Source organism: Babylonia areolata, chromosome 4 (genome assembly GCF_041734735.1).
Source record: "Babylonia areolata isolate BAREFJ2019XMU chromosome 4, ASM4173473v1, whole genome shotgun sequence".
NCBI lineage: Eukaryota > Metazoa > Mollusca > Gastropoda > Neogastropoda > Buccinidae > Babylonia > Babylonia areolata.
Window position 1 is genome coordinate 19,427,494 of NC_134879.1, and position 18,278 is coordinate 19,445,771.

The window sequence follows — 18,278 nt, forward strand, 5'->3', positions numbered from 1 at the left end:
TTTAGGAGGAGAGCGGAAAAGAGGAGATACAGGAGAGCGGAAAAGAGGAGATACCGCAGTAGATGTTGACAGCTATCTGTGATTTTTTTTGTGTGTGTGTGTGTGTGTGTGTGTGTGTTTATGTTTAGGATGAGGGTGGGGATGGGGAGATACCAGAGCAGCCGTTGACAGTTATCTTGAGCAATTAGATAAGTGTCAGGAGAAATATTTTCTGTGTGTGTGTTAAGGAGAAAGTTGGAAGAATGGATAAGACGCTCATCTGCCAAGTTTGACTGGAATATCAAACTGAGCATCAAGTCATTCAGACGAGATGATAAACTGAGGACCCATGTGCAGCACACACTTGGTGCACTAAAAAGAACCCATGGCAACAAAAGTGTTGTCCTCTGGCAAAATTCTGTAGAAAAAATCCACTCAGATAGGTACACAAATACACATACATGCTGTCTAGGTCTGACTAGCATGTTGGGTTATGCTGCTGTCAGGCATCTGCACAGCAGATGTGTAGCTTATATGGATTTGTCTGACCACAGTGATGCCTCCTTGAGAAACTGTGTGTGTGTGTGTGTGTGTGTGTGTGTGTGTGTGTGTGTGTGTGTGTGTACTTGCATGCATGTGTGTGTATTTGTTTTAGTGACATATAGATTTGAATGTCATGTAATGAACACATCACAAGTACTGGCATACGAGTGCCTGACATACGTGTCATTGGGTATTGCAGACCACACAGTGCTGATCCAGCCATTCTCCAACCAGGCTCAGCATGCCACAGGGCAGAGCAAGGCGGAAATGGTGCTCAAAGTCGCCTGTGAGTCTGTCACTCCAGTTTCACCATCACTGTATTGGTTCATATCTTAGAGATATTTAAGTAGCAGTGAGGTCTGTGTGTTACATGTGTACAGATTACAAGCAGGACAAGTAAAAGGTGTGTAAGCCCACAATTTCTCGCAATCGCACGATTTCTCCCACGATTTTTCTTACTTTGTGAGAAATTGTGGGATCGTGAGAAATTGTAGTCGTTCCCCTCCCACGTTTTCTCTCAATTGCGAGAAATCATGGGGGCCGTCCCCACGATATCTCATAATGTGTGAGAAATCGTCGGAAGTCCCCCTTATTTTTATTAAAAATAATTCCTTTATCATCGGAGTTGGTTACATACGACATATAACAAAAATACAACAAAGTCAAATCAAGCCCGAAACAATTCGTGAAACAGCCACTGTTCGCATGCACACATGCATGCACACACACACACACAGAGAAAAACACAGACATATACACAGTTGCACACACAGACACACACACACACACACACACACACACACACAAATGCACCTGCATATACACATGCACTCACACATGCTTTTTTGCATGCACACATGCTCAACATACTGGGCAAATATGATAGAAATATTTGAGAGTAAAACTGTTTATTTGTAAATGTGATTATTGTTGGTTTTGGGATGGTAATCTCACATAGTAACAAAATGACAGACAGGGTGTATGAGAGGTTTGTTTCTGTCCTTTCAGATCTGACGGCAAGAGAGTATGAGAGGTTTGTGTCTCCTTTCAGATCTGACAAACAGGGTGTATCAGAGGTTTGTGTCTCCTTTCAGATCTGACAGACAGGGTGTATGATAGATTTGTTTCTCTCTCCACTTTCAGATCTGACAGACAGGGTGTATGATAGATTTGTTTCTCTCTCCACTTTCAGATCTGACAGACAGAGTATATGAGAGGAAGTCCAAACAGATCGTGCTGCACGTGCTGCCCCTTCTCTGGCACCTGCTGGCCCTGCCCGGGGTGGGTGGAGGGGCCGGGTCTGGAGAGCTGCGATCAGCCATGGCTGCTCTGGCCTCCACCCTCCACCACCACATGGGCCAAGGCTTGCTGGACAGGGCTGGATCTGAACCCAGTCTGACCGCACGCCACATGAACATACTGCAGGAAGTCTTGTAGCACTGACGGGTTTGTTTTCACCGAGTGGATATTGTCTCTGGTATTTCTTTTTTTTTCTTTTCAGTCTGTGTGGGGGACCAGTCTGACATTGTGTCTGGTATTTCTTCTTTTTCCAATTAGTAGGATAAATTCTAGTGTTTGTTTTTTTACATCCGTACACACATTTGCAGGCTTCTGTAGCAACACTGGTGATCTTGTAGAACATGACCAGTGTCCCACACACCAGTGTTGTTTGAAAAAAAAACAATTCATGTTTGTCAGGTAAGCTATTGGAAGTTGTATGTGCGCAGAAGCAGTCTTGATGAACCTGTTGATCTAAAACGCTTAACAAAGAATTGTATTGATTTTTCGGGGGGTTGAAATCTGCATTTGTAATAGAAAATGGTGGTGAGTAATAATTTCAATCTTGTACTCATACAGCACACCCATGTCACTGTGACAAGACTGGATGAACAGGAAGAACTGAAGTTAATTTTGGTTGAGGCAATGGCTGAAACAACTCAAAGTGGGGATAGAGAGAGAGTAACTTTCAGTGATTTTTTAGGAACTGAATAATTCTTATGTGCTTGCATTTTCAAGAAAATCTGTTTCATGGTTTTAAATCACATGCTCAGCTTTTCAGATCAGTCGTATAATGTATGTTTCCCTTGTCATGTATTTCTGTGTCTTGTTTTCGCAGTGGTATTGTTTCATTGAAACCAGTTTGTTTGTCAAACAGGAATTTCTTTAATTTTTTTTCTCCACAATTGCTGGAACTGACAGAAATTTGTTCAGAACTTTGTCATGTTCGCTAATGTGAAGTGCCCGCAGAATTTTGTCAACAAACATATCAGAATTTTACAGACTTGTCCAAAGAGATGAACCATAGGCCATGACAAAACAGTCCTTGGTGTGGCTGTGTATGTTGACCTAGGGAGTTTTCTGGGTCATAAATACCAACAAAAGAATGAGAACTAGATAAAACAGAAAACACACACACACACACACACACACACACACACAGCAACACAGCATTTGGATGGCATACTTGTGGAGGACATACTTGATGTTACACATGTTTCAAAGAAACACAGAGGGAGATGGACATGGGAGATGGTTCCCAAGTACTCCTTGTCACTTTTAATAACACATTGTTCAGTTCTTTTTTTATTTTCTTGCAGGATATACAAATGCATTTTGTTTTTTAAATCAAGTTGACAAGGTCTCCAGAAAAAAAAATTTGATAGCTGCTTTAGTCTGACAGTGCAGCATATGATGAAACAGCATGTGTGTGTGTGTGTGTGTGTGTGTGTGTGTGTGTGTACATATTACACAGTGCCAGCCTAGGGCAGAGGGGTGGGGACGGTGCAAAAAGTAAAGCTTTGAGACAGCATATCCATGTATAGATTCACATCCGTCCAACTCATCTGTACAGGTTCAGATCCGTCCAGATCATTCTGTTTTTATCATGTTATTATTTGCTGACAAGATTGTTTATGAAGTGTACACATTTGATCAGACCTGAGTCACTTTAATGCACAAGGTTCTTTGTGAACAAATATCGTAATATGTAATGTATTGCTGCACATGGTCCTTTCTTGTATGCAAAAAAAGATAACCATAGCCAGTTAACATTTCATTTATGATTGTTCCATTACAGAGGAGTAGTAAGAAAATGTATTGCAATGTGAGCGGAAGTCTCTCATGGGAAGACACATTCATAAGAGAATCTTATCTTTTCCTAAAAACCGCCTACACCCCCCAGATCCCAGCCATATGCATACACATATTTGTGGTTGAAACACGTGTACTTACACACTGAAAACTACACACATACACATACATGTACATAGATACATGCTTGTACATACACATTGTAAGAAGCATATACTGACACAAAAGAAGGTACATGCATACACATGCTTGTACATAGATGCATGCTTGTACGTTGTAAACATTGCACAGATATGTATGTAAACAGAAACAACAACCACCCCCCCTCCCCCGACTCCCCCCCAAAAAAACAACATCTGTTGGAGTTAACAGCCATCAACTCTCTGGTCTGCAACAGTGCATTCTGAAGGTACCAAAAACAGGAAGAATACTGAACAGAAAGCAAACACAAAAATTAAATGGTGAAATATGATTTTATGTTTGATATTTTGTGCCAGGTTTTTTGGTCAGTACACTTTCGCCTTATTAGTGGACCCAAAGTGATATCATCCAGGTGTGTAAGTTTCAGCACCTAAAATATGCTCAACATTTGTGGATGAAAAGTTAGTTCATCCGGATGTCATGGAGTTTCAGCACCCAAAATATGCACTGCATTTGTTTCCACTATGTATTTGCTGGATTAAGTTTTCTCTTTGTTGTTGGGTTATCCTGGAAGAATTTTTGTTGTACATACTGACAGAGGTAAACTTCATTTGGTCCCATTTGAGTGGCACCATTTGTATTTTTGCCATGCGTTATAAAATCTTTATTGTTGCCACGTTAAATCTGCATAAGACACCTGGTCTTTCATGGTTCTGTTTGTTCTCCCCCACCCCTAACTCACCTCCCAGATGATTTTTGTACAGGTGATTTTTTGTGCTGTGATACATAAAGGTATATATTCCTTTAATGTCTTTGACCTGGTGACAGTTTTGCATTCCTGTCATATTTTGTCATCCTGTGACATTACTCCTCAGTGCCCATTGTTGGGATATTTTCCTGTTTTGTGGACTGCCTGTCAAGTAATTCAAATCTGTTACAGTACAGGCTTGTTATACTGACGTTTTGATATTTATGTACATTTTTGAGAATGTTTATTTTTATTTTCATGTTTTGAATGCCTGTTTCTTGTTTTCAGAGCATTGCTTTTAGTTCAGTGTGACAAAGATACACAGAAGATTTAACTGATCACAACATATTCTTGACTGTACTTAAAACATATTTTTTAGCTGTTTCTTTTCTCATATGTTGTTATTGAAAAATATAAAAAAAACCCTTTATTTTTACTGAACTTGACCTACACAATAGAAATAGATCCAGTGAAACTGCAAATTAATGTACAGTGGTTGCTTTTGTAGAAAACAAGTTTTTATTCACTTACATGGTCTTGGTCAGCATATACCTAATGTTATATACTTTTTGGAAAAAAATATATTCTGACTAGTTTAAGATTTAAACAAACATTCTAAATGTTGCAGTCTGATCCTTTTGGAGAAGAGAGAGAGGCGAGTTTTACAATCCGGCTGGTTATTTTATGCTAGCCACTTATGACATGGTGGCCAGCTGTGAACCATTGTTTGACCAGTGTTGAAATACCTGTTGTGTTATGGACTTCAGGGTTAAGTTAAGTTAGATGTTATGCCCTTCTCTCAGACGGCTCCTGCTTGTGAAAAAAAAAAGAAAAAAAAAAGTCCCAGTCAAAGCTCAGCAACTTTCTGAATATGAAGCCAGTTCATTTTGGAAACTTGCAATGTAGAATTGATCAGAACACTCATCAAAAGATGTGGGGCATTTCTTTTCTTATAAAAATGGCTCTTTAATGTTAGAAGTGCCTTTTACATTAACCCCCCACCCCTCCCCCCTTTTTTTTTCTTGCTCACCTAAAATTCAGGACTGTACCCAATAATTGGAACATTGTAATCTGTACCTGACAAAGTCTGCATTGAAATCAACACCTGAAAACAGTTGTATGAGTGTGTTATCAAATGTTGATCATTACATGATTTAACAAAACTGTAAGGTGGTAAAGATTTCACAGTTTGAGTCTCAGATAATTCATGAATATGTTTTCTGAGTTTGAAGGATAAAGATTTTGTAACTGTTTTATCATCACAAATGATGAATAGTTCAGTAAACTATTTCAGACCTATTTCACATTACAGTAAGCCGTACAGCTGTGGGCACTATCAGGTGTCATTGTTGAAGGCAGCTTCCTGTGAAAGAACAGTTTGCACAATGTCCACATAACTATCACTGCCTTTTTTCCTTCGTGGTATGTTGTCATACCAGCACCGCCCATAACCTCATATTATTTCTCTCTCAGATTCTTCTCAGGTTGTAACTATTTTGCTACCTTTATTATTTTCAACTTTTTTTCTTGCATGTGCACAATAATGTTTTTCTTTTGTGGTGGCATATGTTTCAAGTCCGTCCAGATTTAAGTTGTTATGCACTGTGGCCATAGACGTTGATATGATGTGTTCGATTTTGTTTCAGTGTTGATCACAACAATTTTGTTTCTCTGTACTAGGATAGTATGGAAAAGCACACAAAGCATACTGCAGAATCAGTGAATCCTTGCTTTTCTGAGCACATTTTGTTTCTTCTGCATTTGATCTTTTCACAAAAATAAAACATATATTAAACTGTTTCTCAAACTCTCCCAACCAAAAAGAAAATCAGAAGATCATGAGCAGACTATGCCAAAAAAACAACAACAAAAAAAACAACAACAACCCCCCCCCCATTTTATCAAGACTTTTGTGGAAGGAGTATTTGAACCTTGGTGGTGAAGCATAATGTATGATGTATTCCACCTTGCTGTCCAAATCCCAGGGCTTTGAGCATGAGGACTCTTTGCCTCTTATTTTTTTATGCCAATGCAACTGACTACGAAGGTGACCATATACAGTGTCAAAATTGAAAGAGAAGTTTGCTCTTTATTTATTTTTGTTTTTAACTCAGAAATATGGCATTGCTGTTTTCAGAATGGAACTTAGCATATACCCATTACATTTACAGACTTGTTTAAGACTTACTGACAGACATGAAGGGAGACAAATTTAATTTTAATAAGCACCAACACTCTCAGCAAAAAATAATGACAATAAGAATGAACACTTGAGAATGATTTACTTACGTTTTGCAGATTATACAACTTTTTGTATATTTTCTCCATGCAGATACCACTGTAATTTAAAAAAAAAGTTTATCCTTTAACAGTATCTCTTTTGACATCTGTTTTTATGTCATGACTGCTCAAGACATTGCTTTGTTACTTTTTTCCTTTGAAATGTGGTCAGTGTAGTAGAGAAATAAAGTCACTTTAAATTTTGGTGTGTGTGTGTGTGTGTGTGTGTGTGTGTGTGTGAGAGAGAGAGAGAGGAAGCAGAGAACATGAGTAAGACCACTGAAACTTCTTTTCAATGTTTTTCATTTTGATTTGCAATGAAGCAGTGGCTTCACTTTATTGCAGACAGAGACAGGTATGTCAATGACATTGTCTTAAAAGGTGCAAGAAGAATGGTCAAAATCTTGCTATTGTAAGAAAATGTTCTCAATCATGTATGCACATACAACATACGAACACGCACATGCAGAATCACACATGCATGTAAACACACACAGAACACACCAGACAAACTGTAAGCAAATGTTCTCCAAAAGCAGCTGACAAAACTGATTGACAGTAATGTTTTTGAAAGCATGCACATGTGCGCAGATGCATACACCCTAACAGCACTGTACAAAAATGCTTTTTTGTTTGCTTAGGACAGCTTTCTTTTTGTTTTTGAGCACAGTGTGCATGTATCAAAGCAGTTTTAGTTCAGTAATAGAAATAACAAATGGGTGACTATATCCACATCAAATGGTTTCATGGGGGAACACAGGAAATCATGATTATCCTCACTGAACTTACAACCGGTTTCCTTCTTTTTAAACACAGTCATTTCCATTTTCTATATCACATTCTTGTCAACCTGTTTCTCCTTTAACAATAACTTAAAAGTTACACAGCCATAACTACTACTCATCATCAACACATTATCCTCAAACTCCTTCAGTCACATAACCACCACTTCTGTGCATTAAAATAACATCTTCCAAATGCAGAGTGGTCTGAGAGCAGATATGCACCTTCATCTATTGAACTTTAAAAATCAGTTACTATATCTCTTCATCTACTTATCTTAAAACAAATGTTAACAAGAAAAGCAAAGCTTTCATGTCTTGCATGTGTTTCCAAAAACGTTTACAATGAGATTTCCCATATGAGAAGAAATTATCAACAATAATGAATATACCCCTGCATTTCTGGAGAGGAAAAGCTCAATTAAATGATATTCATTTTTGTGACTGATGACAGGATAATGGAAGAATACATGCGCTGGAAAATAATTATGCCTATGCTTGACAAAAAAAAAAAAAAAGAAGAAAAAAAGAAAAAAAAAAGAAAAAAGAAAAAAAAAAGTTACACTGTCTTTTAGCTAGGTGAATATTTTATTGATATTGCAGCTGTTCTCATTTGCTTTCTGAGCATGCTATGACAGATTTTGCAGTATGATATCTTGAACTTCAAAGCAATAACAGAAAGAAAACATGGTAGAGGGTGAGATCAAACTTTATCACAGTGATGTCTGATTTTTTTTTCTTTCTGTTTTGGTCAGTTACATCACAATCTTATGCACTATCATTCTGAAGGCATTACTTCTCTTTAAACTGCCTTATCTGGCAGAATCAATTCCCAGTAGGTTTTATATCATCTTACCTTGATATGATTTGTTTACAAGTATAGAAATCAGAAGGCATAATTTACACCTGTTTCTGAGAGAATATTACTTCTCAAATAATATAATAATTGCTGAAACATCAATCTATCAAGATTTATGACTTTCACCCAGGAACAGTGCCTTCATAATGGTAATGGCTAGAAAAGTTTTTCTGGTGTGTACCACCCTGCTCAGTTCAGTTTCTCCAATACTAGCAGCTGATGAAAAAATGCTAATCTAAGAGTTTACCAAAGACATACAAACACACACACGCAGAGACAGTGTCACTCTGTGTAGTCACAAGTCAAATAGGCTTGACTGAAGTTGCACTGTCTTCAGTCTCTTTCCGATCACTGAATAAGTCTGAACAATCTTAAGTAGAATTTTGTACTGCACAGATGTTTTATCAATTGAAACAAACATACTAGCACTCAAACTCTGGATAACTACACACACACACACAGCCATACACACACACACATGCTGTCGTTTTCACACAGTTTCAGATATATACATATGCCCTCAAATAAGAACAATCCGCAAAAAAAAAAAAACACAAAAAAACAAAAAAACCAAAACAAACACACACACACAAAAAACAAACAAAACATCTGCTAATTTCGAATAAAACTTTGTCACTGCAGATATCACAAGCTCTTTTCTGTAACAAACAATTCCACTTTTATCAGGTTTATCATCTCTGAACAGCAACAGTCATGAAATAAAAAAGACACAAGGGGTAATTCTCTCTTTTCTTCTTTTTAGCATTTTCCCCACCAGCTTCATAATATAAGTGTAAGAATGTACTGTGTGATGAAACTATGCCAGAAACATATACTAGTGATTGGTAAAAGAAATGAAAAACAAAACCACACACACAAGAAATCTCAAGAAAAAAATCTCAATTATACTGTAAATCATAACAGGTAATATCACAGTGAAAAAAGGAAAGTGACAGAATTAATAGTTGTCTTCCATGCATAAATGTAGTTTAGTGTCCCTGTAATATAGTAAAGCTGCTGATAGTGATTGCGTAAAACATACAGGGACGAACATTTTTTTTTTTTTCAATTTTCACGTATATGGCATATTAACTCAACTTTCATGGCAATCACACTCCATTTTCCAGGACTGTGAAAAGGATAAAATGAAATGAACCCCCTTAACATGTTTAACTTTAGTTCTGGTTTGATGTTAGTTTTGTCCACATAGACGATCTCCGTAAGACTAAGAGATCTAAACCACAACAAAAATTTTGTTTTTAAAATCACCAAAGCAAATGCTTTCAATTATATGGAAAATTTTTTGTTCATTTCATTTTGGTGGAGTAATTCTACACATTGGTGTAGGAGACTCAGGAGAATGGCTCAAATGCATATGTGAAATAACTCATGAAATACAGTTGTGTATCAATATATACCTTTTTCTATCCAATTTTCTGTCACTAGAATCAAGAGACACGTCTGGTGATTACGATACAAATAAATACAATCTAAAACAATCTCTCTCTATGTATGTATATAAAACAGCATTCTCCTAAATCAAAGCATACTCATAATAAATTAAAGCATATGATGACTTGAAATGGTTACAACTACTCAAAACCCAACAAGTTGTTTAATCTCTGGTTGAACCGTTCAAACCTACTGTGCAAGTCTAATGGGACAGGTTCCTCTTGTGAGGAGCTTATCCCAATATCACCATAATCATCATCATCACAGAGAGTGAAGTAGGATTCAATGTAACTGCGACACATGGGACACCGATCCAATTTGTGGAAACACACCCGGCAAACACATGTGTGACGACAGGGCAGGAGAGCGCAATTCAGCGGCCGACTTTGGCAGACAATACACTCAGGAAGAGTGCTCTCCCATGCCGAGTCTTGTCTCTGGAAAGCAGCGCCATTGTTGTCAAATTCTCTATTGCCACAGTCTACAGTTGCCGCTTGTTCCTGCGAATGATCATCACTGATCTCTTGAGCACAGTCTCCAGAGGGACTGTTCAAGACATCCGATCTCCATCTGTCTCCATCCCTCCCGGGTGTGTGTGCACGTTGTCCGGACAAGTGTTGGGCCATGTCAGCAGCCTGTGTGCCGTACATCTCACTGTTGTCTTCTGCTGGCTGCGAGTTTGTGCTGCTGTCATTAAGTTGAGAGTTTGCTGCATCACCATCCTCATCCAACTCTGAGGCAAAGAACAATGGCTGAAAATGCAAACAAAGTAAAAATCATTATAATGTGAGTAACAGCAGATGTTAGAAAAATAATAGTGTCATTATGACATTTTGCATCAGAGAAAAGACTTATTTTCTGTCAACCGTCTTTCTTTTTATCATTCTTCAACTATTCAAGGATACAATACGATACACATGAAACCAGCTTCAGTTAATTAAAAAAACCCAAAAAAACCAAATACAAACACTACTGCTGACTGATGTACATACCCACCAGACATGAAGCTTGTGGCACTTGCAAGAAAAAGTAATGCATGTATATATGCATTCAAGTACGACATACCATTCACAAACTAGCAGCACACACACACACAGAAATGCACACAGCAGAAGTTCAATAAACACATTAATCATTAAGATAGTTGGCAAAATGGAAGAGGTGACCTTTCAGAAACTTGTGCTATACTACTGGACCAACAGACAATGACTTACTAACCTGGAGGTTGTAGACGGCAAGGCCAGCCATCTTAGCGTACTGTGCAATGAGGTGGGTCTCCATGGCACACTGACCATCCTTCAGGTGTAGCACGCTCACCACCGCCACCTGAACACATCACACATTTCATTGTTTATCAGCTTTTCACACCACCGCCACCTGAACACATCACACATTTCATTGTTTATCAGCTTTTCACACCACAGCCACCTGAACACAGCACACATTTCATTGTTTATCAGCTTTTCACACCACAGCCACCTGAACACAGCACACATTTCATTTTTTTTTATCAGCTGTTCACATCACCGCCACCTGAACACAGCACACATTTCATTGTTTATCAGCTGTTCACATCACCGCCACCTGAACACAGCACACATTTCATTGTTTATCAGCTTTTCACACCACAGCCACCTGAACACAGCACACATTTCATTGTTTATCAGCTATCTGCACCATAGCCACCTGAACACAACACACATTGTTTATCAGCTGTCTACACCACAGCCACCTGAACACAGCACACATTTCACGGTTTATCAGCTATCTACACCATAGCCACCTGAACACAACACACATTGTTTATTAGCTACCTACACCACAGCTACCTGAACACAGCACACATTTCATTGTTTATCAGCTATCTACACCATAGCCACCTGAACACAGCACACATTTCATTGTTTATCAGCTACCTACACCACAGCCACCTGAACACAGCACACATTTCATTGTTTATCAGCTACCTACACCATAGCCACCTGAACACAGCACACATTTCACTGTTTATCAGCTATCTACACCATAGCCACCTGAACACAACACACATTGTTTATCAGCTGTCTACACCACAGCTATCTGAACACAGCACACATTTCATTGTTTATCAGCTACCTACACCACAGCCACCTGAACACAACACACATTGTTTATCAGCTACCTGTCTCTAATCTGTCATTTTTATCAAAACTGCTAGAAAAGATCATATTGTCTCAGCTCTTAGCTCATCTGGAGCAGAATGGTTTACTTAATTCCCACCAGTCAGCTTATAGACGTGGTCATAGTTGCGAAACAGCCCTTCTTAGAATAGTGAATGATTTGCTTTCGGGATTTGATGAGGATAAGATATCTGTTCTCGCTCTCTTAGATTTGTCAGCAGCTTTTGACACTATCGACCACTCTATCCTCTTGAACAGACTTAAAACTTCCTTTGGTATTCGTGACACTGCACTAGCATGGATCACGTCTTACCTGTCAGATCGTACACAGAAAGTGTGTGTAAATGGTACATACTCTAGAGTATCTGCCTTGAAATATGGTGTCCCTCAAGGGTCCGTCCTAGGTCCTGTTCTTTTCGTGCTGTATGCGGCTCCTGTGTCGGATGTCATCAGTCATCATGCGATGTTGCATGAGAGCTTTGCTGATGACACACAACTTTATCAGTCGGCTTCCATAGCTGAATTTGATGCACTGGTGACTCAAACACAGGAGTGCATTGCTGGCCTAAAGGACTGGATGACTCTCAACAAGCTGCAATTAAATGATGATAAGACTGAATTTATGATAACCTGTCCAAAGAAGTTTCGTCAACATCCTTCCTTTCCTGACTCTGTTCTGATCAATAGCACACCTGTTTCACTTTCTCCCTCTGTTCGCAGTCTTGGTGTAATCCTGGACCAGTCTCTTTCCTTCCAACAGCACATTTCGAATATCTGTAAAGTTGCCTATTTGGAACTGCGTAGAATCAGCTCTATCCGCCACTCTCAACCGATGCAACCAAGACACTTGTATGCTCTCTGGTTCTCTCAAGATCGGATTACTGCAACTCTCTTTTGGCCGGCCTTCCCAAATACCTGTTAGACAGACTCCAACGAATTCAGAATGATGCTGCCAGACTCATTTGCAGAGCTTCTAAATTTGACCATGTTTCTCCTCTCCTTCAGTCTCTCCACTGGTTGTCTGTTTCTGATCGAATAGACTATAAGCTATCCACTCTGACCTTTTCTGCAGTCAACGGATCTGGCCCCAAGTATCTTTCTGAACTCATCCATATCGATACCCCGTCTCGCCAGCTCCGTTCTTCCTCTGATACTCGACTTCTCAGGATACCTCACGTCAGAAGTAAAACCTATGGACACAGATCGTTTTCTTTTCAATCGCCAAAGACGTGGAACAAGCTCCCTGATAACCTCCGTCATTCTGATTCCCTCGCATCTTTTAAATCTCGTCTCAAAACTCACCTTTTCCCTCAGCAATAAGTTCAACTGTGGCAGGTCCACTTCCTTTTCGTTAGGTGTGCTTGACTATGTGTGTATACATATGTATGTGTACATAACTACATGCATGTATATGAATGTGTATTGTGTATTGTGTGTGCGTGTGTTTATGTAAGTTTGTGCCTGCCTATGTGTGCGTATGTGTTAGGGTAGCTGTTAGATACACATGTATGTTAAAATGTATGTATGCAGTGCGTGCGTGCGTGCGTGTGTGTGTGGGGTCACATTTTGGTGTGTGTATGTAACATAGATATAATGTTTTATGTTATCAAAAGCGTTTTTTTGTAAAGCACTTAGAGCAGATTTCTGGATAGTGTGCTATATAAGTATCCATTATTATTATTATTACTTACACCATAGCCACCTGAACACAACACACATTGTTTATCAGCTACCTACACCATAGCCACCTGAACACAGCACACATTTCATTGTTTATCAGCTACCTACACCACAGCCACCTGAACACAGCACACATTTCATTGTTTATCAGCTACCTACACCATAGCCACCTGAACACAGGACACACTTCATTGTTTATCAGCTTCCTACACCACAGCCACCTGAACACAGCACACATTTCATTGTTTATCAGCTGTCTACACCACAGCCAACTGAACACAGCACACATTTCACTGTTTATCAGCTACAATACTTAAGTGGTAATGTTGGGATTAATGCATAGCTGTCAATTCCATTATGCCATGGGGTTAACCTGTCCAGTCACCTTCCCTTTACACATATCAACAAACTCCAAAGACTGTTCAAAGAGATATATATGCAAACATCAGACCCTACGAGATGACAAATGATAACCCAAACCTACCACATTTGTGTGTTCAGCAGTACTGGAACTGTCTATGGTTGCCATAACCACCACACAAGGGTACCTCTGTCGAGGTGGAGGGCCCAGTTTGTCAGCATCCATTTCCTTTGGAACTCTCAAATGTAGGGAATGCTTTCCTTTTGTATGCAGTCTGTCAACAAACCCATGCTGTATCAATTGCATAAAAAGTGGAAGACTATAACTGGAAGAAATTTGGGGAAAACCTATAATGGTATCAGCAAAATATCTCTGACAAAAAAAGAAGAAAAAAAGAGCTGTGTGTTGGAATCACTTTCTTGACACGCAGGTCAGTACTAAAAATTTTCAGCAGCCTAGAAAACAGCAAAATTTTGTTATAAATACTTAGTCATACGCAATTTGCCTTTGTGTATGTTTGCATGTGTGCATGTGCATGCATGTGTGTGTGCATGTGTATACTCTTCTGACTTAGCATCCTATGATTCTCAATGACTTGTAACATGCGTATCAGATTTTTCTATTACTGGATATATCAAAGAGATACAACTAGTCTCAAAGACTACAAAATCTTGTCAAATTTTGATATGCTCCCTTGACTGACAAACCACATGATCAGGCAAACATTTGTTTTTACATATTATATATTCAAAGAGACTCTAAAAATATCAATCTGGACTGGCTTCAACCACAAAGTGGTGGTGGGATTTGAACCATGGAACTATGTATCTTCAAACTGGAGGCCACCGCTCTGACCACTTGGTTATTATGCCTGTGGCTTTGAAGACAAAATTCGCAATGTGAATTTTTTTCTTCCCGTAACAGAAAAAAAGAAAATGAACAAGTAATGAAGTTCATATAATGTATAGGCTGAATACATAACTAAATGACCAAAATATCTCACAATGAAAGCAGCCATCCACTCTCAATCCCAGCACTAACTTCTAGATGTAATGGAAAATACAAAGTAAATCTATACCTATGCCTTTCTGTGGCTAAACAGTCTTTACTCCACAGGGCTTCAGTGCGCATGTCCTCCAGAAAATCTGTTCCCATTTTCAGCATGGCTGCATGCATAGGACTTATGACAGCTCCCCAGTACACATGCACCTCACATGGCTCCAAACAGGACAACTCCACCCACACTCCATCTGGAAGAAGGAAAAAAAATGCAAGAATGGTACTGTTCTAATTTACTGATTCAGATATTGTTTGACATTTCATGCAGGTCATGTGTATTTGTATATAATGTGTACATCTGTATCTCAATTAGTATGCATTATGTAATATATGTTTAAATATTTGGAAGTTGATCTGAGTCGCGCATGTGCACACACACACACAGAGGCACATACACTGAAATAAATATGAATAAGAATAACATCTGTAATGTACTAATTAAAATATGTCTGCATGCACACATGAATAAAATCATACAAACACACAAACACAAATGAGTTAATACATGTACATATAATTTCAGTCGTCATTTATGATTTAAAGTGATAAAAACTTTAGCCTTGTAGAACTGTACATCAGTGTAAATGCCATGGCAGCCAGTGTGATATGGCACATACTTGCAAGACTGGAAACTGTAGCAGATGACAGCTTGAGAAAGAATGGGTTACTGAATGATGTCACATCTCTCTGGAAGGCCAATGATGATTCTCCTTGACTGGCTCCATTGTGATAGCGGCCCCAGTGATCTCCATTCAGCCTGTGAAATGCAGCAGGTTTAAAACTGATGAACACACTGATGCTAATCCTTCACTTTAAGTTAAAATCAACAAAGCCAGATGCCTGTCAGAGTTGCAAAGTTCAGCATCAATGACATGAGATTAAATAATAATAATAATAATACACAGTTTTTCTATGGCACAATATCCAGCACCAATACTGCTCAAAGCGCCTTACATCATCCAGCTGACTATAAACATGCCTTAAAAAACATATCAACTGCTATCTGACAATGGATAAAAAACACCCTGTGTGTTCATAAGAACAAATCCACATGGGTGTAACTGGCAAAAATCAAACAGCTGAAAAGATGGGGTTCAGGCAGGGTAAAATAGTAGAGCCTTGTTGGGGGGTGGGTGAGTGTCAAGTGGTCATGCCACCCTTGAAGCTGGATCAAAATTATGTTTAAAAAGGCATTTGGAAGGCTTTTCTGCAATCAAAAACAGAACCCCCCCTAGCCTCCCCCCAACCCCTCCAAAAAAATGTAGGTGCATGGTGCATAACTGAATTGGTTATATCATACAAGTCTACAGACAGACACATATAAACTGAAAAAACAACAACAAACAATAAAAACAAGTATGCACCTTTTATAGATCTTGAATGGTGTAATGGTGTGCATGCAAGCATATATTATTGTTTTCAGTGCAAGTGTGTGTGTGTGTGTGTGTGTGTGTGTGTGTGTGTTTTCAATTTAACTTGTGTTTTCACACACACACACACACAGAGTGTATGTGTGTGTGTGTGTGTGTGTGTGTGTGTGTGTGTGTGTACATGCACTCAGGTCTGTTTCTGTGCATGTGTGAGTGCCAACTCTGGTGACACTCATTCATAAAGCAGTAACTTCTAGATGTAATGGAACATAAATCAGCTGGACCAGTCATGAAACTGCCTATTCAAAGGTGCAGCGAAATATTTGGGTACTGATCCCAGTCAAATACTCTAAGTGAATAGGCACTTTCCACCCTCATCCTGCACCCTTCCACCCTATAATCACTTCAGGGTCATGATTTAAAATACGAGAACAGGATTCATTGCTGAAATGAATTAATGAGTGCATGCTAATTGTTATAAAAAATGCAGGATTTACACAGAGTTCTGCTACAAAGCATTATCCCAGGTTTGCACTGACAAGTACTGGTATATATACATTAAACCAGAATAAACTTTTTCAATGTTTATGTCACAAACACACTAAATTGGCTAAATTGCTTTTATGCCACTTGGAAAAGTTGAAGCTGTATGGAGCACAAGGCAAACTGTTTCTTGTATGGTTAGTTTTGGGGTTGCAACTAGATGGCTGATTTCATTTTAACAGTGCAACCAACATCCCGGTTTCCCAATGAACAACTTGGCTTCAAAGCAAGAACTATATCATGTCATTAATCTCCACTTGTTCACATACAATATTTCACTTTTGCAATCTATTGAGTCCAGCTGCCAACTCAGTAACTATGCTGATGTTGAACACCACAGAAAATGTTTTCCGATACATGTGCTTTATTTTACTAGTTGTTTACATGGTACTGTATACCTTGGTTGAACATGGAACAATGTTAGTCCTGGTATACAGATGAGTTAAAAGAAAGGCCAAAAGTTCAAACTTTAAACACAAGCATATCATAATAAAATCAAGCAGTGTTAAAAAAAAAGAAAAGAAAAAAAGTTTTATTATTTTTTCCTTCAGTCACACTATTTTCAGATTACTTTTCTGACATATACTCGTGTACAAAAACATTAAAGTACAAACAAAAAGTTGTGAAAACAAACATTATTACTTTTTATTTTTTTTATACTTACATAGTTACAACCAATTCTATCAACGCTTTTATGCTGCGTCTCGCAAATGATAAGTAAATCACATCAACATAGGGATAATTTGCAATTTGCCGTCCCATTATATTTCCATAATTTCGTGGGCCTCGATGCTGCATATTCTATAATCATGAAAATGATTTGCAATGTACTGTAATAACCCAGACACGTTTCACGATAATGAAATAAGAAATGGTGGTGTTATGTTGTGTGTGTCCACCACAACGACAACCATTATGACGCCACGCCACTCTTGCTGAATAATTTGCTCACCGTATGATGAACGCTGTCATCAAACCAGAGCAAAGGATAATGAGCGTGACGGAAAAATAATTGAAGTACTCTGCGAGACTCCAAAGCACCAGAGACAAACCGTCTGCCATTTTCGCATTTTAGGTACGGTTTTTATTTTCGTGTGACAAAAGAGTTTGGAAGAGTAGATAATGAAACTAAGCTGACGTTTTCCTGTTCAACCAAGGAGCTGAACATAAATCTGTAAATTTACATGGCCACGAACATGTTGCTTTCCATAGTGTTTATTGCTTTTCTTCCA

At 38.6% G+C, this 18,278-nt stretch overlaps 2 protein-coding genes across 4 annotated transcripts in view; one reads left to right on the plus strand and one right to left on the minus strand.

Annotated features, from left to right (window-relative positions):
- Nucleotides 1–3,952, plus strand: part of LOC143280930 (TOG array regulator of axonemal microtubules protein 1-like) — a 55,233-nt gene extending 51,281 nt beyond the window's left edge. For all 3 annotated transcript variants that reach the window (XM_076585715.1, XM_076585717.1, XM_076585716.1), the window contains exons 21-22: nt 722–808; nt 1,715–3,952. In XM_076585715.1, coding sequence (XP_076441830.1) covers nt 722–808; nt 1,715–1,959 — 332 coding nt within the window. In that variant the 3' untranslated portion in view covers nt 1,960–3,952. The remainder of the gene's footprint in view (nt 1–721; nt 809–1,714) is intronic.
- A 3,071-nt stretch (nt 3,953–7,023) lies between these two features.
- On the minus strand, nt 7,024–18,132 carry LOC143280931 (cell growth regulator with RING finger domain protein 1-like). The gene is made up of 6 exons (XM_076585718.1): nt 17,999–18,132; nt 15,751–15,890; nt 15,153–15,324; nt 14,198–14,348; nt 11,093–11,200; nt 7,024–10,626 (listed from the first exon to the last, which is right to left on the minus strand). The coding sequence occupies exons 1-6, from the start codon at nt 18,106–18,108 to the stop codon at nt 10,015–10,017; spliced, it is 1,293 nt and encodes a 430-aa protein (XP_076441833.1). The 5' UTR covers nt 18,109–18,132; the 3' UTR covers nt 7,024–10,014.
- Between the last annotated feature and the right edge of the window lie 146 nt (nt 18,133–18,278).

What these genes read in the sequence shown, in the direction of transcription:
- LOC143280931 (XM_076585718.1), bottom strand. Translation starts at nt 18,108, where the DNA reads ATGGCAGACGGTTTGTCTCTGGTGCTTTGGAGTCTCGCAGAGTACTTC. An exon ending in TTAGCCACAGAAAGGCATAG is followed by an intron (nt 14,349 to 15,152) that starts GTATAGATTTAC and finishes GTTTGTTGACAG; the next exon opens with ACTGCATACAAAAGGAAAGC. An exon ending in CTGCTGAACACACAAATGTG is followed by an intron (nt 11,201 to 14,197) that starts GTAGGTTTGGGT and finishes TGATGTGTTCAG; the next exon opens with GTGGCGGTGGTGAGCGTGCT.